This window comes from Mandrillus leucophaeus, unplaced genomic scaffold (assembly GCF_000951045.1).
Source record: "Mandrillus leucophaeus isolate KB7577 unplaced genomic scaffold, Mleu.le_1.0 Scaffold811, whole genome shotgun sequence".
NCBI classification, from domain to species: Eukaryota; Metazoa; Chordata; class Mammalia; order Primates; family Cercopithecidae; genus Mandrillus; species Mandrillus leucophaeus.
The window spans coordinates 1-24,381 of NW_012108820.1; the positions used below are offsets into that span (position 1 = coordinate 1).

The window sequence follows — 24,381 nt, forward strand, 5'->3', positions numbered from 1 at the left end:
ATTTTTAGTAGAGACGGGATTTCACTGTGTTAGCCAAGATAGTCTCGACCTCCTGACCTCGTGATCTGCCTGCCTCAGTCTCCCAAAGTGCTGGGCTTACAGGCGCGAGCCACCGACACAACAATTTCTTAAAAATCCAAAGATCAAAAACATCAGTGACCAATGCTATATAATTTTCATCTCACAATGAAGAAAAAAGTTATATGGAAAAAAAAAAAAAGGACAAATGGGAAACTATTTCAAAGAAACGGGTAGCTGCTTTCATGTCTAACTACACTGGGTTAACTACACTGACTTTAAGACTAGTCCTCCTGCCAAGTCTATAACTAATGTCTAACATCACAGATCATTAAAAAAATACCTGCAAACATTAGTGATGTCAGCACCAGAATAGCCCTCAATCTTCTCGGCTATATCTTCCAGTTGAATATCAGGATCTAATTCGACCTCACGAAGGTTGATCTTCAGAAGCTCGGCTCTTCCTTTTGCTGTTACAAGATTTTGGTGGTGTTGTTAGATGTTTTACTTTACAAATAATTTTGCTGAGAAATGACATATTAACATTCAGGGGGAAAAATGAGGCCAATGCAAAGAAGAGTCAATAACTGTGTATCCATTAGTATTATTACCAATTCACTGCATGACTCATGGAATCATTTAAATTCCTATGTGCCTCTGTAGCAGTAACTAAAAATTGAAAAAAACAAAAAACAAAAATCAAAAACAAAAACAAAAACCACCTGGGTTTTCTTTATAGACTGTGACGATATCTACTATGAGAACAAAGAATCTCAGATCCTTCACGAAAAATATAAATATCAGTTTTCAGGCACCGGAAACGCTTCTCAAAAAAAAAAAACAAAACAAAACTTAGCCTGGTGTTAGAAAATTAGACTGCATCAAGTGTAACTCCTATGAATTACTTTGTTCACCTGTTAGTATGACATGGATCTCCAGAACTCTTATCAGTAGTTTAAAGAACATTTCCTGAAAATCAGTAATTGGCACAAAAAGCTCATTAATGTATTTTTTACTTGGAGAGCCAGCCCACAGACATGTGCTGTTCCAGTATGATTTAAATGTGAACTGAATAAGTTCAAACATACTCAGAATTTTTAAAATAACCAATCACGCTTGACATTTCAGTAGTGCTTTTAGTAGCAAATATGCTTAGCACAGCACACTAAGATAAAGCATTACTAGTTTATCTGGCACTCTACTATTTCCTGAGATACAAAACGAAATTTAATTCTCTTCTACTTTTATTTTGAAAAATGCTAAATCTACAGAAAAAGAAAATCAATGAATACCCATTTGCCTTTCACTGAGATTCACCAATTGCTAACATTTTGCCATTATCACTCTAGCTGCCTCCTCATCTCTCCTTCCTCAACTTTTTGAATTGAGCGCTAGCTGTAGGCATCACAACACTTCAGCTTAAATTCCCCAACATGTATCTCCTAAGAAAAAAGGTAGACATAACATTTCTCACCCTTATCAGGAGATTTCATACTGGAACATTAGTGTCTAATACACAATTCAAAGCAAAGTCTCCCCATTTGTCCCAAGCCTTTATAACTTTTACAAACCATAACACATGGCATTCGGTTACCATGTCTCATTCATCTTCTTTCATCTAAAACAGTTTCCCAGTGTTTACTTTTTGGTTCATTTTGTTTTGTCTTTCATGAAATTGACAATTCTCCCCCAAATGATCTTATACAGCCAACACATTCCAATAAAGATCCTCCTAAAAGGTCTCTCTGTAGAAACTAATGGGCAGATACCAAAATGCCCACAGAAATGGAAAGAACCAAGAACAACCAAGATGCTCTGGAAGAGCAACAGCAAAGTGGAAAGCATTGCTCTATCAGATTTCAAGACTTACTACAAAGGTATAGGACTCAAAGCAGATTGACGCTCTTGTGGAAAGAGACAGATAGATCAACAGTACAGAACGGGGTGCCCAGCAGCAGACCGAAGCAGAACTATAGACACTTAATTTATGACAAAGCGGTTCAGGCCGCGAGGGGAAGGAGTGTCTTTTCAATTAATGATGCAAGAACAGCTGACTATCCACAGCGAAAAAAAATGAAATCAGGTCCTACATCATACTGTACCCAAAAATCAGTGCCAGATATATTACATCTAAACGTAAAGTTGTAAGTATTTTATAAGATAACATAGAAGAATATCTGAATGACCTCAGGGAAGCATTCTCAAGACATATATTTCAAAAAATCAACTAGGAAAAGACTGATAAACTGACCACATTAAAATGAGGAACTTCTATTCATCAAAAAGATCCTGTCAACACAGTGAAAACAGATGTTACAGAGTTTGAGAAGATATCTGTAACATACATAAGCAACCAAAGACTTGTATCAAGAATATTTCAGGAATTCCTAAAAATCAGCAAGAAAAAGACTACCCAAGAGCCAGAGTGCCTGGCTACGCACAGTGGGCAGACCCCAGTGCTTGCGTGTTCACGTACCCCTCACCGCTCTGTGCCTGGCTTGCCCTTGGCCGGCGTGGAATCAGGGCCGGTAGCTCTAGCCAAGCACAGCCTGCCAGGGCAAGTGGGCGGAACGCTGGGCTCAAGCAAAACTCCAGCAAAGGCGCCACCAAGGATCCTGCAACACAAGCACTTTGGAAGACACACTGAATTCATCTAATACTGCAGCCGTGCAGCACTACCTAGCAATTCACTCCTAGGATGGAATGCTCCATTCTGGCATGCTTACCACTATACATGTATGAAAATGTTCACAATAGTACTGCTCATAATAGCCTAAAGCAAGAAATAACTAAAAAGTCCACCAAATAATATGATGGATACATTTTGATATAATCATATAATAGATGGTATGGGTTAAACCATGTCCCTCAAAATTTTTAGGCAACTCCTAACCCCCAGTACTTCAGAATGTGACTGTATTTAGAGACAGGAGAGGTAATTAAGGTAAAATGAGCTCATATGGGTGGGCTCTAACCCAACATGACTGGTGTCCTTACAAGAAGCAGCTATTAGGATACAAATACCCCTAAGAGGAAGACCACATGAAGACTACGGGACAAGACGGCCACCTACAGACCAAGGAGAGAGACCCCAGAGTGCAACCACCCTGCCTACAGCTTCGTCTTATGCTTCTAGCTTCCAGTACTGTGAGAAAATTAACTTCTGTTGTTTAAGCCACCCAATCTTTGGTATTTGTTACGGCAGCCCTAGCAAACGAATATGACAGAATACCAATCACACAGCAACAAAAATGAATGAGGTGGCATCTATATGTGGTAACATGAATGAATCTTAAAATACATTGAACAAAAGAGGCAAGATACAAACGAACACAATCAGTGTGATTTCATTTAGGTAAAGTTTAAAAGGAGGTAAAACTTTGTTTGGGGATATACTGTTAGGTGATAAAATTATACGGAAAAGCAAGACATTCTCTCCATAAAAGGAAATCACTGTAAGGGAAAGGTGGTGACCCCCAGCAGAGGGCAGGAAGGAGCCATGCTGGGACGGAGCATGCTGGGAGCTCCTGAGTTCCAGGGAGGCTCCACTTCTGGAGTGGGTAACAGGGCTGTCTGCTTTACCAGCTACCTGATACACTAAACATTTTAGGAACTGTTTCTGTATTATGTTTCACACACCACAAACACACAGTAAGACCAAGCAAAGCAGTGCCAAAAGCAGCAAGCAGGTGTGATTCGGGATTACCAGAAAACAGAAAGGGCGGGACTGGAAAACCTCTACCTCCACAATTCCCTAATCCCAGGAGCCCCTGTCCTTGATCCCAGCCAACAGGCTCACAGGGAGTACACCTGCTCAACATGTGGTTCAGAGCCAAAGAAGTCCTCCAGTCAGGCTGGTGGCAAGAGGGGTAGGGACAGAAAGGGGTGAGGGGAGGAAGCTCCTGTGTCTACTACTACAGAAGGCTGATGTGAGCCTGATGTCCAGATAAGAACTGATGTTAACATGTGAGCATCTTTACACAATGTTCCACATAGAACCAGCGAATGCCAATGAACAAATACCCCTTTTCATTCTTACAGGCCCAATATTCGAATATCACTGCATATATAAATCAAACATTTCACTGTGCCTGTCCTAAGATCCTTAACACCAAGTTTAATATATTCTCCCACTGAAACAAAGTTCCAGACAGCCAACTTAAAATGAACATACATAAACCTGTTCATAAGTGAGGACCTGGTGGTATTGAAGCTTAGCAGGAAGCATGCTCCATTTCTCTAGTAACTATGATTGGCGGGGGGGACAAGTAACTGAAAACTGGTTATGTCAGTAATATTTTAGAATATTCTTAAGATTTACCGGCTCTATAAAACTGAATTGATATTCAATAAGCTTATGAAAAGATTTAACAAGGGATTAACGTGTTGTTAATCATACTGTAACGAACTGCCGATCCTGTATCACAAAGTTAATACACATTCTAAATCTAAATAAATGTTGTTAGAAGTATCATACACTCCTCATACAACTATTCTTGAATACACCAGGCAGTCCAGTGCAGGAGATAACAACTACATTCTGGGCCTGCCTGTCTGGGCTCTGGACTCACATGCCCGCTCTCACTTAGCCTCTGGGTCCTCAGTTTCCTAAGTAAATAAGAACGGAATCTACCTTACAAAGCTGTCATGAGGGTTAAAGCTGTCATGAGGGTTAGGTGAGTTGATACATGCAAAGCCTGGCCGGTAAGTACTCAATAAATGTTCACAGCCCCCACCACCAGTCAATCAACAAATAGGACTCTGGGGAGACAGAAGTGTCCTTTTCCTGAGGGACATCTGGGAAATCACCAACCCAGATGAAACACCTGGGGACACGAGACAGGCCAGGGCGAGCAGACTGCATGATGTCCACATGCTGTAACGTCAGCTTTGAAAAATCAGTAAAATTTAAAGAGAAGGGAAGAGAGAACCTGGGAAATGGGAGTACCACAGATAACGACACAGAAGTAGGAAGAAGGATGCGTGCAGCAGAATGGCAGAAACATAGAAAAATACAATAAAATACTGAAAGATGCAAACAGACACAGATAGGATACATAAGATGTGAACTTGCAGTAAAAGGAACATATTAAAAAAAAAAAAAAAGGACTCTGACCCTGATGTAATAGGAAGTCAGAGTCACTCCGAGTTGAAAGGACTATTAATGCCTTGGTGTTCAGGAGGTCAGCCTAAAAGCAAAAAGAACTAAATGAAGGAAAGTTGAGAAAGGAGTACGTTGGGCTCACCAGGTAGTTGCTGCCATAATTTAGATGCTTAAAATGAAAAGAGCCTTAAGGTAAGGACATTAGAACTCACTTGTGTCTATTATTTTGCCTTCCGTTGACTACAGCAGATTGTATTTACCAAGACAGCAGTAACAGTTCTCTCTCATCCCACACCCATTTCTACGATGGGACCCTGCCACTCCCCAAACCAGAGGCAGTCTAATTTTCCTCCCCTCGAATCGGTGTGGGCCTGAGCATGTCACAAGTATGAGCAGAAGGGACATTACATAACCTCCAAGGCTAATTCATAAAATTCGATGCCATTTCCACCTGATCCAGTGGAACAATCACCTCTAGAGCCCTGGGCTACCATCTGTGAGATCCAAGTATCTCAAGGCCACAGGGAACATGTAGGTGCTCCAGAAAAACAGTCCCAGCAGAGATCGAGGCATGTGAATGAAGACATTCCAGAGGATCCCAGGCCCCAGCTGTGGAGTCGCCCCCAACCATGACCAAGCATCATGAACAGACACAAACCATCCCAACTGTGCCCCATCCGACGTGAGAATAATACGATTATTTTGTCTCTTTAAATTCTGAAGTGGTTTGTTAAACCACAAGAATAAGTGATATATTGGCTCTTCTTGCCACCAATTTCTTATTCTTAAAGAAATATGGATATTTCTTTATGGAAATTATATAAAGAGGCATTACATCTAATTACATCAGATGGTTTTCTGATTTCATCTATCCTGATTCTTATAATCCTTGCCTTTTTCAAATAAAAATTCTTATTCACAGTTGGTTTTATTCATAAATTGTCCAATTTTTAAAATTTTAATACATTTTACTTTTATTTTCACTAATTTTACCCTGAATTTCCAAAATCATTCTTTTCAGATCTCTCATCTTCTTAAATTATATTTATTGTTCAATCTCTTCCAGGTCTTTTTATCCTATCAGGTGGCTCCAGCCAACACCTATCTAGCTATTCATTTTCAAGCACCCATGGCTTCAATTCTACTTTTCTCTATGAAAATTCAGTTAAAATGCAACTTCCTCCATGAAGTCTCCCCTAAGTACACCAGTCAGAATTTAGGATTCCTCCATCTCCGTTCCAAAAATACTGTGCAGAGCTCTCGGCTCATGCATTCCACTGTTTTACTGCAGTTAGGGTAAGTACATGTCTGGTTTCCAAGGCAGTTCTCTAACAACAAGGAATGCACATTATTTATATTCCCACATTTCCTAACAAATGTCTTTCAGATAGCAAAGAGCTAAATGAACACTTGTTGATGAATTAATACAGATGAGAGAAAGAGTGGAGTTCTAATTATTGGTTTGGGATCCCCTTGGGGAAAACGCATTTCCCAGGTTTCATGATCATAAGGTACGCACTTTCAGAGCCACAATAAACAAAGAGAAGCACCCCAAAGTCATTAACTGTCACAAACTTCATACAGAAAAACAAGGTTAGAAGGAAGCCTCTCAGCTGTACTTATTTTCTTCTTGTATAATTCCAAAGGAAACTGAGTTCCTGCCTTTATACCAATACAAAGTATGTCTCTCCCCTAATACCTAAGCTTTCCTTAGCAGTTCAGAAACTTGCTGTCATCAACTGTTTTCTAATTATATTTTTTCTCCCTATATTATAGTAAAGAATTAAAGTTCAAAAAACAAAAGTTTAAATAATGTAACAGTTCAAGCAGCAAAAATTTTATTCCCTCCACTGCTATCAATTTTTATTTATAATCACTGTAATATGGTAGTAAAACTAAACTTTCAAATACATTAGATATCATACACGTATTTTGTTTAGAAAACAAAACATGGGCTGGGCACAGTGGCTCATGCTTGTAATCCCAACACTTTGGGAGGTAGAGGCAGGTGGATCACTTGAGGTCAGGAGTTGGAGACCAGCCTGGCCAACACTGTGAAATCCTGTCTCTACTAAAAATACCAAAGTTAGCCGGGCGTGGCGGCGTGCACTTGTAATCCTGGGAGGCTGAGGCAGGAGAATTGCTTGAATGTGGGAGGTGGAGACTGCAGTGAGCCAAAATTAGGCCACCGCACCCCAACCTGGGCAACAGAGTGAGACTCCATCTCAAACAAACAAACAAACAAAAACATGGATGAAGAGAAAAAGAATGGGAAGAAATTTTTAAAATCACAAATAAAAACAACACTCGAATTTCAACTTGTATATGACTGACGTATTAGAAAGCCAGGTATTAAGGAGTTAATTCTCAGAGGTGCAATATTCCAGCATGGCTTATAGGTTCTAAATCTAATCGCTTCTGCTGTTGCCTTAAATAAGCTGATTATTTTACGAGCTTAATCAGTAAATTAAGTTTTTTTGATTTTTTTTTGTTTTGTTTTGTTTTGAGATGGAGTCTCGCTCTGTCACCTAGGCTGGAGTGCTGTGGCATGATCTTAGCTCACTGCAACCTCCACCTCCAGGGTTCAAGTGACTCTCCTGCCTCAGCCTCCTGAGTAGCTGGAATTACAGGCACTTGCTACCACATCTGGCTAACTTTTTTATGTTTAGTAGAGACAGGGTTTTATCATATCGGTCAGGCTGGTCTTGAACTCCTGACCTCAGGTGATCCGCCCACCTTGGCCTCCCAGAGTGCACAGATTACAGGCGTGAGTGACTACATCCAGCCAAATTAAGTACTATTTTAAGAAAAAGAAAAGTTTTCTCTTTAAGTAATGACATTATTAAATTATTAGAATACAGAGTAACAGCCAGAAAAGATAATATAAGATGGAATCTGTGAGCTAAAAATCTATCAATTACATTGTATAGCCTTGGGGTCTAGTCAAAAAAGTGACCAAGGAATATGTTACAAAAATTTTCAGAATTCATAGGTGAGGTTTCCACTTTTAGCCATGATGAAATAACTGTTACCAAACTTGCCGTTCTATGGTAAACAACTATAAAATGAGACAGAATATAAAGAAAACTGTTTGCATGTATTGGCCAACAGGCAGTAAAGAACTGAATACTGATTTTTCTTAGTTCTGCCAGTAATCTGAATGCCTGCCAGAACACCATTTAAAGGAAAATACATAATCTGTAATCCCTACAATGTAGCACATACAATAAAATTATTGGATATGTGAAAAAGCAGAAAAATATGGCCCACACTCAAGAGAATTAAAAAGTAGCTAACAGAAACAAATGAATCAAACGCTAAAATTAGCTGACAAAAACTATAAAGTGGTAGATTATCCCATTTCTGAATAAAAAATTTTACTAAAACTTAGAGACTTTACATAACTATTATCCTCAAAGTTTCTGTGTGTCAAGAATTTAAGAGTGGTGTAGCTAGAAAGTTCTAGCTTGGGGTCTGTGATGGTTAAATTTATATGTCAACTTGGCTGGGCAATGGTGCCCAAAGAGTGGATGAAAAATTATTCTGGGACTGGCACAGTGGCTCATGTTTGTAATCCCAGCACTTTGAGAGGTGGAGGTGGGTGGATCACTTGAGGTCAGCAGTTCAAGACCAGCCTGACCAATATGGTGAAACCTTGTCTCTATTAAAAGTACAAAATTAGCCAGGTGTGGTGGAACACGCCTGTAATCCCAGCTACTTGGGAGCCTGAGGCAGGAGAATCCCTTGAACCCAGGAGGCAGAGGTTGCAGTGAGGTGAGATTGCACCATTGCTCTCCAGTCCGGGCAACTGGAGTGAAACTCCATCTCAGAAGAAAAAAGAAAAAGAAAAATTATTCTGAATGTGTCTGTGAACATGTTTTTCAATGAGATTAACATTTAAATTAGTGGACTTTGAGTAAAGCAGACTGCCCTTCCTAACGTGGGTGGGCCTCATCTAACCAACGGAAGGTCTGAATAAAACACAACACTGAACGGCGACCCGCCCCCACCCCGGAAGTGGAAATTCAGCAAATGGCCTTCAGATTTCAACTCCAACACTGCTCTCCCTGGGTCTCCAGCCTGATGGCCTTTGGACCTGAACTGCAGTATCAGCTCTTCCTGGGTCTCTAAGCTGCCAGCTTGGGGTACAGATTTTGGACTTACCAGCCCCCATAATCGTGTGAGTCAACTGCCTAAAATAAACCTCTCTATATATACACGTCCTGTTGGTTCTGTCTCTCTGTAGAACCCTGACTAACACAAGGTCTCTCAGGAAGTCACAGTTAATACATGGACCAGAACTATAGTCATCCAAAGGTAGCTCTCACATGGCTGGCACGATGGTGCTGATTGCTGGTGGAAAACTTCAGTTCTTCCCCATTTGGGCTTCTCCACATGGTTCCAGGCATGACAGGTGGCCTCCTCAAGAGCAAATGATCCCATGTGATCCAAGTGAGGGACAGTCAGGCAGAAACTATCCTTTTCATGATCTAGCCTCAGAAATCATTTAGCATCACTTCTGCCATATCCTATTTCTTAGATGAAAATCACTAAGTCTAATCCACATTCAGATGGAGGGGAACTAAGCTCCACTTTTTGAAGGGAAGAATGCCAAAGAATTTTTAAAAAGAGACAAAAATAAGCAAATGAGGAATCCCAGCAAAGTAATAAAAACTATAAAAAGTAACCAAATGGAGGCCAGGTGAGGTGGCTCACGCCTGTAATCCCAGCACTTTGGGAGGCCAAGGCAGGTGGATCACCTGAGGTCAGGAGTTCAAGACCAGCCTGACAAACATGGAGAAACCCTGTCCCTACTAAAAATACAAAAAATAGCTGAGCATGCTGGCACATGCCGGTAATCCCAGCTACTCAGGAGGCTGAGGCAGAAGAATCGCTTGAACCCGGGAGGCTGAGGTTGCGGTGAGCCAAGATCGCGCCACTGCACTCCAGCCTGACTGACAAGAGCAAAACTCCATCTCACACACACACACACAAAAAGTAAACACATGGAAATGCTAGATTTGGAAAATACAGTATCTAAATTAAAAAATTCACTAGACAGGTTTAAAAGCGGACTAGGGATAACAAAAGCAGGTCAGTAAACATGAAGATCGATTTAGAAATTATCCAACCTTAAAAATATAAAGAAAACATTTTGGGAAAAAGCATTTAACAGAGTTTTAATGACCTGTGAGACAGTATCAAGAAGTCCAACATACATGCAAGACAAAAGGAACACATCACAGTCAACCTGCTGAAACACAAAGATAAATAGAATATCTTTAAAAATAAAAAAAAACCACAGAAGACAATCACTCAAGAAATTGCCAACTTATTTTCTACAGTGGACATATACCACACCACATACCCCCGTCATTTCACGTATAGGTATTTATCGAAGACAAAAAGTCTATGTCTGCATAGACTTGAACATGAATATTCATAGCAACTTTATTCACAAAATTAGAAACAATGCAAATATTCATCAATAAGAGAATGGATAAACAATCTGTGGTATGTCCATGTAAATGGAACAAACACTACTCACCAATAAAAACAACAAACATGGATGAAATTCAAAATCACCATGCTGAGTGAAAGAAGCTAGTCACAAAATGATACCTACTGTAGGATTCTATTAATACGAACTTCAAAATACTTTATATGGACAAAAATTAGACCAGTGGTTTCCTGAGGGGGAGGTGTAGAAGGAAGAGGGAAGGATGGATTACAAGAGGCACAAGGAATCTTTTGAGGATAAAAGATTGATTGTGGTATGGTTTCACAGCAGTTTAACTGTCAAACTCATTAAATTTTAAATGAATAAAATTTATTGTATATAAATTATTCCTCAATAAAGTTGATTTAAAAAAAAAAAAAGTGGCCAGAGGGAGAAAGACACATCACACACAAGGGAACAATGATATGAATAGCAGCTGACTTGTATTAAAAAAACAATGGAGGCCAAAAGTGACATCAGCAAGGTAGTAGAATAGGATGCCTCAGACTTCCTATAGCAGCTCCCCCATAGAAATGATAACTTAACAATATAGTTCAAAAAGCCTTTATAAGAACTTCAGACACCAGTTAGGAATTCACAGCCCCACAGGCAAGCTCAAAGCCTAGGACTGCACTGAAATGAGTAAGAAAAGCCATTTCTTTTCTTTCTTTCTTTCTTTTTTGCTTTCTTTGAGATGGAGTTTCACTCTTGGTGCCCAGGCTGGAGCACAATGGTGCCATCTCGGCTCACTGCAACCTCCACCTCCTGGGTTCAAGTGAGTCTCCTGCCTCAGCCACCCGAGTAGCTGGGATTACAGGCATGTGCCACCACACCCGGCTAATTTTGTATTTTTAGTAGAGACGGGGTTTCTCCATGTTGCTCAGGCTGGTCTCAAACTCCCAACCTCAGGTGATCTGCCTGCCTCGGCCTCCTAAAGTGCTAGGATTACAGGCGTGAGCCACCGCGCCCGGCCAAGAAAAGCCATTTCATGTTAACTGAGTCAGCTCCTTCCTCAAGCTAGCACAGCTCTATGCAATCAAGAGGAAATGTTTACCTCACAACTTCTCCCTCAGGAGAAAAAGAGAAAAGTGGAATGTACATCCAGCATTCCAGCTTTTCAGTGGACTGCCCAAGGGACTGGTTTCTGCCTTGCCACACTTGCAGCAGGCACAAAGAGAGAACTCAGCAAGTTGTTGCTGCGCTAGCAACTTATAATACAGTAGACAAAAGCCAGCACAGCTCCATATGGTTGGGAGAAAGCAACCAGCTTGTGGCTCCTTACTTGGGAGGGAAAGAGAAGAGTGGAATGTATGTCTAACGTTTCAGTTTTTCAGAGGACTTCCCAAGGGACTGATTTCTATTTCACCTGACTTGAAGGACTGATGGAACTGGGAGACCTTGGAGACCCAGGGGCCACAAAGAACAAAAGAGAATTAAGAGATTTGTTGCGTTCCAGAGAAGCTACAATACCAAAGATAGATAACAGAAGGAGCAAGAGAGACTACAAGCTCCTGAAAAAGAAATCAGAAAACCTCTCTAATTGGGAAATTACATGCACAAGCCCAGAGAGGCAATAGCCCCACAAAAGATTTGAGAGATCCTCGGAATCTCCAGCCAGGATGATTGGTGAAGGTCTTCCTCTGTACAAAGTGAGTTCATAAAGATCGAAAGGGCTGGCTGTTCTTTCAAATGCACAAATCACAACAACAAAAAACAAGGCACATGTTACAGAGAAACATGTACCAATAAAGGGAAAAAATTAATTTCTAGGAATCAATCCTAAAAAAAAAGATCTAAGAATTATCTGACAAAAAATTCAATATAACCATCTTAAAGAACCTCAGCACTATACACAATAACCCAGAAAAACAACTAAATGTAATCAACAGAACAATGCACGAGCAAAATAAGAATTTAACAGACAGAAGCTATATAAAGAACCAAAACAATATTATGGAGCTAAAATATACAGTAACTGAACTGAAACATTCACTAAAGAGGATCAACAGCAGTCTAGATCAAGCAGATTACTTAGTGAACCCAAAGACAGGTCATTTGAAATAATCAAGTCAGAAACAAAAAAGAAAAAGAATGAAGAAAAGTGAAGAAAGCCTATGGGACTTAGATACCATAAAATAGATCAATATACATACTATGGAAGCTCCAGAAGGAATTGAGTGAGAAACAAAGAGCTTATTTGAAGAAATAACAGCCAAAAACTTCCTAAATGCGAAGATATTGCAGGTTTGGTTGCAGACCACCACAATAAAGTGAGTCACACGAATTTCTTGGTTTCCCAACGCATAGAAAAGCTACATTTACACTATACTGTAGTCTATTAAGTGTACAATAGCATTACATCTACAATGTGGATATCTTAATGTAAAAATACTTTATTGCTAAAAAAAAAATGCTAACAACCATCTCCGCCTTCAGCAAGTTGTAATATTTTGGCCCGTGGATGGTCTTGCCTCAATGTCGATGTATGTTGATGAATCAGGGTGGTGGCTGCTGAAGGTTGGGGTGGCAGTATCCACTTCTTAAATAAGAAAACAGTCAAGTCTGCTGTATCAATTGTCTCTTCCCTGCATGAAAGATTTCTCTGTAGCATGCAATGCTGTCTGACAGCATTTTACCCATAACAGCACTTATTTTGAAATTGGAATTGACTCTCTTCAAATCTGCTGCTGTTTTATCAACTAAGTTTATAAAATATTCTAAATTATTTGTTGTTATTTCAACAATGTTCACAGCATCTTCACGGGAGATTCTACCTCAAGAAATATTTTCTTTGCTCATCTGTAAGAAGCAACCCCTTGTCTGTTCAAGTTTTATCATGAGATTGCAGCAATCCAGTCCCAACTACAAGTACCACTTCTAGTGCTGGTTATCTTGCTTTTCCATTACATCTGTGGTGACGTCCTCCACCCAAAGTCTTGAACTCCTCAAGGTCATTCATGAGGGTTGGAATTAACTTCTTCCAAACTCCTGTTAAGACTGATGTTCTGACATCCTCACATGAATCAAAAATGTTCTTAATGGCATCTAGAATGATGATTCTTTTCTAGAAGGTTTTCAATTTACTTTGCCCAGATTTATCAGACAAATCACCATCTATGACCACCATAACTTTACGAAATGTATTCCTTAAAAGTAGGACTTGAAAGTCAAAATGACTCCTTGATCCATGGGCTGCAGAATGAATGTTGTGTAAGCAGGCATGAAAACAACATGAATTTCCTTATATATCTCCATCAAAGAGATATATCCCAGGTGCATTGTCAGTAAGCAGTAGCATTTCAAAAGGAATCTTAGCTAGTTCTTCTGGATAACTTGCTACAGCTTCTGTGTCAGTACTTGCTGCTTTACCTTGAACTTTTATGTTATGGAGATGGCTTCTTTCTTTAAACCTCATGAAACAACCTCTGAGATTCCAACTTTTTTTTTTTCTTGCAGCTTCCTCACCTCTCTCAACCTTTATAGAATTGAAGAGTTGGGGCTTGCTCTGGATTAGGCTGTGGCTTAAGGAAATGTTGTGGCTGGTTTGACTTCTATCCAGATCACTCTATCCATGTCAGCAATAAGGCTGTTTCACTTTCTTATCATTCATGTGTTTACTGGAGTAACACTTTTAATTTCCTTCAAGAACTCTTCCTTTTCATTCATAACTTGGCTGTTTGGCATAAGAGGTCTAGCTTTGGTGTATCTCAGCTTTCATCATGCTTTCCTCACTAAGCTTATTCGTGTCTAGCTTCTGATTTCATATAATGTCTTCCTTTACATGGAAAGGAAGATATAATTCTTCCTTGAGTTGCATCTTCCTTTTCACTTGAACACTTAGAGACCACTGTAGAGTTCTTAACTGGCTTAATTCCAGTATTGTTGTGTCTGAGGGTATGGGGAGGCCTGAGGAAAGGAAGAGTCATAAAACACACATTTATCAATTAAGTTTGCCATCTTATGTGGGCATAGTTTGTGGTACCCCAAAACAATTACAACACTAACATTAAAGATCACTGACCACAGATCACTGTAACAGATAAATAATAATGAAAAGTCTGAAATATTGTGAGAATTTTCAAAATGTGACAGAGACACAAAGTGAGCACATGCTATTGAAAAAATGGCCCTCACAGACCTGCTTAATTCACGGTTGTCACAAACCTTCCATTTGTGAAAAACACAGTATCTGCAAAGTGCAATAAAGAGGAGCATAATAAAACAAGGTATGCCCGTATAAGAAAAGAAATGAACAAATTCATGAGGCTTAAAAGGACTCCAAGTAGGATGACCTAAGGAAGACCATAGAAACACATAATCAAATTGTCAAAATTCAAAGACAGAATCATGAAAGCAACAAAAGAAAAGTTATTTGTCATCTATAAGGGAGCACTCATAAAATATCAACATATTTCTTAGCAGAAACATCACAAGTCAGAAAGGAGTGACATTATATATTCAAAGTACTAAAAGAAAAAGTCTGCCAACCAGGAATACTATTTTGGCAAAACTGCTCTTCAAAAATGAAGGTGAAATAAATGAAGGAGACCTTTCTAGATCAACAAAAACTTGGGGAGTTTATCACGAATAGACCTGCCTTGCAAAAATTGCTGAATGGAGTCCTTCAAATTGAAACAAAAGGATACTAGACTGCAACACAAAAGCAAATGAAAATATAAAGTTCTCTAATAAAGGTAAATATAAGATAGGTACAGAATCCTGTAGTACTATAACGGTGGTGGTATATAAATCACTTTTGATTTAGGCATACAATTTAAAAGATAAAAGCACACACAACTATATAAAATTATGCATACTATAATTGCTAGAGCAACTACTAAAATAAATATAGTCAGGTACAGCTAAAAATCCACTAATGGCATTAAAATGAATAGTAAAAACAGTCAATTAGCCCAAAAGAAATTAGCAAGGGGGGTACAGAGAAACAAACAGTACAACAGCAAGATGGCAGACTTAAACACAGTTATATCACTAATTACATTAAATTTAAATGGAATAAATACTTCTATTAAAAAGCAGAGACAGCCAGGCACAGTGGCTCACGCCCATAATCTCAGCACTTTGGGAGGCCAAGGTGGGCAAATCACCTGACCTCAGGAATTCAAGACCAGCCTGGACAACATGGCAAAACCCTGTCTCTACTACAAATACAAAAAAATTAGCTAGGTATGGTGGCACATGCCTGTAGTCCCAGCTACTTGGGAGGCTGAGGCAGGAGAATCGCTTGAACCTGGGAGGCAGAGGTTGCAGTAAGCTGAGATCGCGCCACTACACTCCCGCCTGGGCAACGGAGTGAGGCTCCAACTCAAACAAACAAACAAAGAGAGATAGACTGGACAAACAGCAAGGCTCAACTATATGCTGTCTATAAAAACTGCACTGTAAATATAAAGACAGGTTGGGGTAAAAATTAAAGATGAAAAGCATATTAGCACACCAACAATAGGAAAAGAAAGACAGTGAGGCTAAATTAATAGCAGTCAACGCAGATACCAAGTCAAAGTGTATTCTCAGAGATAGAGAGGCATTTCATAGTGGTAATAGGACCAAGAAGATATAACAATGATAATTTATTTACTTAACAACAGAACATCAAAACACATGAAGCAAAACATAACACAGAAACTGAAAGAACTAAAGGGAGAAATGAACAAGTTCCCAGTCACAGATGAAGATTTCCATAAGCCACTCTCAGTAATTGATAGAAAAACTAGATTAAAAAGTCAGCAAGGATCTTATTATTGGAATAACACTATCACACCAACTTCATCTAGCTGACATTTATAGAATGTTATAACAAGCTCAGAATAAACAATCTATTCAATTGCATCTGGAGCATTCACCAAGATAGACTATAGGCTGAAGGGCAAATCTCAAGCAGCTCAAAAATTGACATCATTCAGAGTATGTTCCTGACTGCAATGGAATTAAATTAAAAATCAACAAAAAGATATCTAGAAAATACCCCAGTTATTTGGCTCCCAAACCAATTTAAATGCTAAATAACTCAAGGACCAAAGAAAGGGGGAAAAAAAAGGAAAATTAGAAAATAGTTCTAACTTAATAGGAAAAAAAGATATAGCAAAATTTGTGAGATAAAAGCAAAGCAGTACTTAATGAGAAATTTATAGCTTTAAAATGTACACATTAAAAAAAGAAAAAAAGGCCAGGTGCAGTGGCTCACATGTGCAATCCCAGTGCTATCGGGAGGATTGCTTGAGGCCAGGAGTTTGAGACCAGCCTGGGAAACACAGCAAGCCTCTGTCTCTACAAAAAATAAAAATAAAAAAAATGAGCCAGGCACAGTGGCATGTGTTTGCAGTCCCTACTCAAGAGGCTGAGGTGGGAGGATCTGTTGATCCCAAAAGTTTGAGGCTGCAGTGAGCTACGATCATGCCACTGCACTCCTGGGTAACAGAGCAAGATTCTGTCTCTTAAAAAAAAAAGTGGGAGAGGGCTATCCCTAAAATCAATAATCTTAGTTTCTAACTTCAGAAAGAAAAAATTATACTCAAAGTATAAAGCAAAAAAAATTGTTTTAAAGAGAGAAGAAATCCCTGAAATAGAAAATAGAAAATTAACAAAGCAAAAATTTGGTTCTTTGAAAAGATTAACAATATTGATAAATCTCAACCAAAAATTATGAAGAACAATAGAGACAAATTACTAACATTAGGAATGAAAAAATGAGCCATCACTACAGATCCTATGGCCAAAAAAAAGAAAATAAGGTGTGTAGATTTGTATTATGCCAACTCACGTGAAGCTAGAATTTCATTTCCCAGAATTCTCTTTATTGCATAGTTCTGGGTTATTGTGGACCACATGAGTTATGTCTGAGACGTGAAAGGCAAAAATGAATCATCTCAGAAAGCTGGCACATACTGTCACTTATTTCTTGGGTCTCCGTTCTCCTTGTTAGTGTGGGGCAGCACTTGCACCTTCAGCTCTTTGTAGTTTCTGCCACATTTCTTCCTTCAGCTTTTTTTTTTTTGAGATGGAGTCTCGCTCTGTCCCCCAGGCTGGAGTGCAGTGGCACGATCTCAGCTCACTGCAAGGTCCGCCTCCCGGGTTCATGCCATTCTTCTGCCTCAGCCTCCCGAGTACCTGGGACTACAGGCGCCCACTACCACGCCTGGCTAATTTTTTATATTTTTAGTAGAGACGGGGTTTCACTGTGTTAGCCAAGATGGTCTTGATCTCCTGACCTCGTGATCCGCCCGCCTCGGCTTCCCATAGTGCTGGAATTACAGGCATGAGCCACCGCATCCGGCCCCTTCAGCTTTCTTGACTCTTGAGCCAGGTATACATTTAGCTAGCTTCTTCTGTCAGAAAGCCCATTCATCAAGGTTAGGAGTCTCAGCAGAAAAAAAAGAGTTCAACACAGATTTCAATGTATCCTCATGGATTCTACCTCCACAGGTAGAGTTTGTCCTTACTTCTACCACTTCACATTCATCATCTCTTCCTAAGTGCCCTCCTTATTGACTTCAAGTTCCAGAACCAGACATGAAATCCACCATCTCTCATAACTATTTAATCAGCTTCCACATTCACATTAGGTCAAATCCAAAACAATCTGACAACTTATAAAAAATAGACAAATTCTTTGAAAGACACAAGTTACCAAAGCTTGCTCAAGAAAAAAACAAGTAACTTAGGTAACCATGTGTGTGGATTTAAAAAACGATGGAACAGAATAGTATTCAGAAACAGACCCACACATACACAACAAAATAATTTTCAATGAAGGTGCCGAAGTAATTCAATGAAAAAATAAAACTTTCAGTAAGTGATGCTACAACTGCATATATGAAAAAAATTACTCATCTGCACACACACACACACGCACACACACACATTCATTCAAGAGGAATCACAGACATAAATACAGTTTCCAAAAGAAAACAGGAGAAAAACTTTGCAGCTTTGGGATAGATAAGATTTCTTAAAACACTAAAAGTACTATTCATTTAAAAAAATTGTCAACAGGACTTCATCAAAATGTAAAATGTCTACTTATTAAGAGATACCATAAAGAAAATCAAAAGCAAACCACAAACTGGAAGAAAATATTCACAATGCACAGATCTAATAACATAAAAAGCATTAATAAAGCAACAAATAATCCAATTAAAAACTGGGAAAAAGAAATGACACTACACAAAAAGTATACCATGACCATGAAAAGCACATAAAAAGGTACTCTACGTAAGTCATCAGAGAAATACCAATTAAAATCATGAGATAGCATTTCATACTTACTAGAATGACTGAAATTAAAATACTGACAACACCACATGTCGGCAAGGATACGGAAGTATTTGAATTACCATTTATTGATGATGGAATACAAAATGGTACAACCATTCTGAAAAATAATTTGGGTATTTCCTATAAAAGCTAAACATATGCCTACCCTATGACCCATTCTTTCTTTTCTTACATTATCCAAAAGAATTGAAAACATTCATCCATAAAAAAAATATGTACAAGAAAGTTTACAGCTTTATTCATCATAGCCAAAAAACTAGAAATAACTTAAATACCAATCAAAAGGAGAATAAAGAAATTGTGGTATAATCAAACCAGGAATAAACTGCTGATACATGTGATCACATGGATGAACCTCAAGTGAAAGGAGCCAGACACAGTGAGTACATGCTGTTACGATTCCATTTATATGAAGTTTAACAAGAGAAAGAACTAATCTATGGTGATAAAAATCACGTACAGTGAATGCCTATTGGAGGGTTAGCTGGTAGGAGCACACAGGAACTTTATAGGATGATAGAAATGCCCTACATCTTGATTAGGGTATTGATTAAACAGGAGTACTGATTTGTACTCTTACAAATTATATACTTAAGTACATTTCATTCTATGCACATTTTACCTCAAAATAAAAAGAAAAAATTCATGTACGGAAATTTCAGCATTCATTAACAGGATGAAATTATATTTTCCAGGCCAGGCGTGGCAGTTCACACCTGTAATCCCAGCACTTTGTGAGGCCGAGACAGGAAATCACTTGAGGCCAGGAGTTCGAGACCAGCCTAGAAAACATGGCAAAACCCTGTCTCTACTAAAAACACAAAAATTAGCTGGGTGTGGTGGCACACACCTGTAATCCCAGCTATTCGGAAGGCTAAGGCACAAGAATCACTTGAACTTAGGAGGTGGAGGTTGCAGTGACCTCAGATCACGCCACTGCACTCCAGCTTGGGCAACAGAGTAAGACTCTGTCTCAAAAATAAAAAAATAAAAATACACACACACACACACACTCACTCCAAAACAGCATGTTTTGAAAAAGATTTTAAAAAACCTTCAAGTTTAAAAGTGAAAACTTAAAAGTGCTACCATATTTATTAACATGAATAACTTGTTCCAAATTTAAGAATTTCTCTTGAAACGTAAGAAATTTCAATAGAGTACTGTGGCCTGTGTTCACATCTACTACAAATTAGTTTTGTGATGTTATTCTGCTTCTTTAAGCAGAATGGCAATGGAATAAAGATTCAGATACATGGGAAAGGTAACAGAAAGTAACAGAAAGCTCAAAATAGAGAAGGCATCATACCTGTTGGGAGAGGTATATATATCCTTTTTTCTAACCTTCTTCGCAAAGCTTCATCAATGTCCCACGGGAAATTAGTAGCAGCCAATACCATAACCATCTTGGAAGGATCATCATTCTCTAAAGCTCCTCCAACTCCTATACACAGGAAGGGAGGAAAAGATAGTGTTTTTCTTACAACCCTTTACACTTTCATTCAGTTAACATTTCTGTTAGCCAAAGTGACAGAATCAATGATGAAGAAGACAGTGTAGTCCTAACCTCTGTGTGGTGGCAAAACCAGACTCATCAACAGATAACTACAAAACAAAGAAGTAGAAGAATTCACATAACCTAGTGTGGGATTTTTCTTTTTTTGTTTTTTTCTTGTGTAACCCAGTGCAGGATTTTAATCCAATAAAAATATCCATTTTTCTGTAAGAAAATGAATGTATATTTCCTCTGAAAAGAAAAGGCATGGGAGATTAGGCTCTGTTTTATTCCTCTTATTTCTTTGAAATCATAAAGTTCTGCAAATATTTTACTTTAGTTTTTAGTCTATTTTCTCAAGAAGTGGAAACAGAGGGTTCACATTTACTTAATATTCTAGCATGCAATTATAATTTTGAAAGACAGGTTATATTTCCATGATGTTGTCCTTTAAACTTTTAAGTGACTTGTAAAAAACAAACAAGACATTTAAGAATGAACCCAGTAATCACAGATAAAAAAAACCAAACGAACTACATGTACGTACACAGTGTCTCCTTTTTAGAATAAAAAATTTCAGGTCACACAACAGAAACTCTAGAAAATATGTAGTGAAAAATAAAAGATAAAAAACCCGTAAATTTTACTGATAAGACTTTCTAGTCTGGCATAATAAAGTACTAGTGGATTTAAAGCAACCTAGCTCAATATAGTTATTTTTTTAAAAAACAAGGTCTGGTTCCATTGTTCAGGCTGGAGTGCTCTGGCATGATGTTGGCTCACTGAAACTTACAACGTTTTCTTATTACTAAACTCCAATCATTATGACAAAGAATCAAGCTGTCCAACTAATAATCAACAATAATCACAAATATCCCTCAATGAAATTCAGCTAAATTTGTATTCAGTAATTTCCTTTTCCAATTTTAAACACCTAATGTTTTCCCCTATATCCCACCTCAAAAATAAAACATACTCATTCCTTTCTCTCATATTTTAGCAAAAGTTAAAATGGTAAACTCATTGAGGGAAGGGTCTCATAGTACATTGTAAGTATTCAGTAAGTATCCATAGTTGATGAATAACCATGACTGTTTTGAAACAATACAACTTGGATATTACTGGTGTTTTGTTGTTGTTGTTATGAGACAGGTTCTTGCTCTGTTGCCCAGGCTGGAGTGCTATGGCACAATTACAGCTCACTGTGGCCTCCAACTCCTGCGGCTCAGGCTATCCTCCCACCTTAGCCTCCTGAGTAGCTGGGACTACAGGCACGTGCCACCACACCCAGCTACTTTTTAAAGTTGTTGCTTCAAGTCTTGCTATGTTAACCAGGCTGGTTTTGAACTCCTAGCCTCAAGTGATCCTCCCACCTCAGCCTCCCAAAGTGCTGGGACTACACGCATGAGCCACTGCACTCAGTCCCTCACCCTGGATATTTTTAAACATATTTTATCTGTTCTAATGTTTTGCTTGAACAGCCTCTTGTCTACCACACAACTAACTACCAGAGTAACTTATCTCTAAACGGCAGCTCTGAGCCCATAACCCTCTTCCTTCTAAGGCTCCTCAGGGCCCTTTTTCTCTGTCTGGATAACTCCTACCAATGCTTCAAAGTCCAACTCGGCTATCTCTTTCCATGACTCCCCCTTAGTCTTGGTGGTGCCTCTCCTGTGTTTCCACTGCACCCAGACTTTACTTCTACCCCAGAATGTACCAAAATGTATTATACTCATCTGATCAGTTGCCTGCTTCTCATCCAGATCAGTGGTTCTCACACTGTTTGATCTCAGGACCCTTTTATACTCTTAAAAATTACTGAGGCTGCATGCAGTGGCTCATGTCTATAATCCTAGCACTTAGAGAGGCTGAGTCCAGAGGATCACCTCAGCTCAAGAGTACAACTACAGCCTGGGAAACACGACGAGACCCTGTCTTTACAAAAAAATAAAACTTAACCAGATGTGGTGGCATGCGCCTGTGGTCCCAGCTACTTAGGAGGCTGAGGCAGGAGGATTGCTTGAGCCCAGGAGGTCAAGGCTGCAGCAAGCTGTGTTCACACCACTGTACTCCAGCCTGGGCAACAGAGCAAGACTCTGAACCTTAAAAAAAAAAAATTATTAAGAACCCCAAACAGCTTTTTTGTGTGTGGAGTGTATCTATCAATATCTTTAAAACTTAAAATAGATGGTGCATGGGTAAATTATAAGAAAAAAAAGAAAAAACCTAAAATTGAAATTTAAAAATATTAGTTCACTTAAAAATGATAAATTCATTACTTATTTACATATTTTAATGAAAAGTGTGTTTTCCAAAATATTTTTAAAAAGTAGAGGGGCTTTTTTTTTTACATTTTTGCATATCTCTTTAATGTCTAACTAGAGAAAAGCTGGATTCTCATATCTGCTTCTGCTTTCTACCTTTTATGATACCCTACATCTTACAGCCTCTAGAAAACTCTACTGTACATTGTGAGAGAATGAGAGTGAAAAAGAAAAGGCAAACGATGACTTGCTATTCCTATGAAAATAGTTTTGACCTTGCAGATTCTTTAAAGGGTCTCAAGGATCCCTAGGACTCTAGATCACGCCTCTAGAACCTTTGCTCCAAATAGTAAGCTCCTTGAAGGCCATAGTAGCCTTTTTCTTTGTAACCTCAGAACCTGAAATGGTGCAATGCTTTCTGGGTGCATGAACAAATGGGTGAATGAACAAATAATTAAACTTAGGTTGCCTTCTAATCCATCCGTTGATTATGAGTTTACACAAAATATTGAAAAATAAGAGTTTTGAAACAATAATGAAATATCAATTACCATCCATCTGAATGAGCAGTTCAGACTTGACCCTGCGACTTGCCTCATGTTCATCAGAGGTTCCTCTTCGACTGCAGATAGAATCTATCTCATCAATGAAGATCGTGGTAGGGGCATAAAATCTAGCCTTTATGAAAATATTTTAAAGAAATCATTCAATAATCTCATAAAACAATCGGAGTACTTAAAAGAATCTTTTAAAGCAATGGCAAAAGAGAGCAGAAACTTCTCACTGTTTTAATGCCATCACCTGGTTATGGCAAAGGCTAAATCAATCATTCCCATGAGAAAAAAGAAATTTCTAAAAATAAAGGTTATATGGCTGGTGAAGTTGGGTGATAGATACATAGGGGTTCATTGTACTATGCTTTCTACATTCATGTCTGAAAATTTCCATAATGAAAAATTTTTCAAAAATAAGTCAATCTCAATCCTCACATATACATTCTTAAGTTACTGCAAATCCCATATGAAAAAGGAATAAACTTTAATGACAGGTCAGGCTCTGACTTTTAAAATACATATTAAAATATTCTTCTCTTCCATCAGCTCACTAGAGATGCAGAAATACCAGTCAACCCACACACACAACCAAAGTCTCTTCCTCCACCCTCAGTGGACAGGATGCCAAAAGGCCTTGCTGTACCTTAAAGAAAAAGACACACTGAAGATACACCAACTACCCCACAAAACTCATCATCCCATTTCTCGTCAGTGTGTCAAGAACTATTAAAATAGAACTACACTGCCCTTTTCAAAAAAGATTCCAGGTGGACAGAACTGATTTATGGGAGCATCATAGGCCTACACACACTACTTTAAAATCTGAATTTATCGTCACTCACCATCTCAAACAACAGACGAACTAACTTCTCAGATTCACCTCTATATTTAGATGTCAGCGTAGAAGAGGAAACGTTGAAGAACGTTGTACCACATTCAGTGGCAACAGCTTTAGCTAGCATAGTTTTACCAGTGCCTGGGGGTCCAACCATCAGTACACCCTGACATTTCAAAAGATGAATTAAATGATTTATCAGATTAAAAAAGTTTTATAAATTATCATCAGCTATTAATGTACATTAAGATTTTTCCATCAAAAGATAAACTCAAAATTGTCACAGTACAATCATGATGCATTTAGCAAGAGTATC

The 24,381-nt window shown here is 38.6% G+C and overlaps 1 protein-coding gene across 1 annotated transcript in view; it reads right to left on the reverse strand.

Annotated features, from left to right (window-relative positions):
• Positions 1–361: 361 nt before the first annotated feature.
• KATNAL1 (katanin p60 subunit A-like 1) overlaps positions 362–24,381 on the reverse strand; it is a gene marked incomplete at its 3' end in the record, with an annotated part of 102,652 nt that continues 78,632 nt past the window's right edge. The window contains exons 7-10 of the mRNA XM_011967845.1: positions 24,073–24,231; positions 23,228–23,354; positions 20,227–20,361; positions 362–488 (exon numbers count right to left, since the gene is read on the reverse strand). Of these exons, the coding sequence (XP_011823235.1) occupies positions 362–488; positions 20,227–20,361; positions 23,228–23,354; positions 24,073–24,231 (548 nt within the window). The remainder of the gene's footprint in view (positions 489–20,226; positions 20,362–23,227; positions 23,355–24,072; positions 24,232–24,381) is intronic.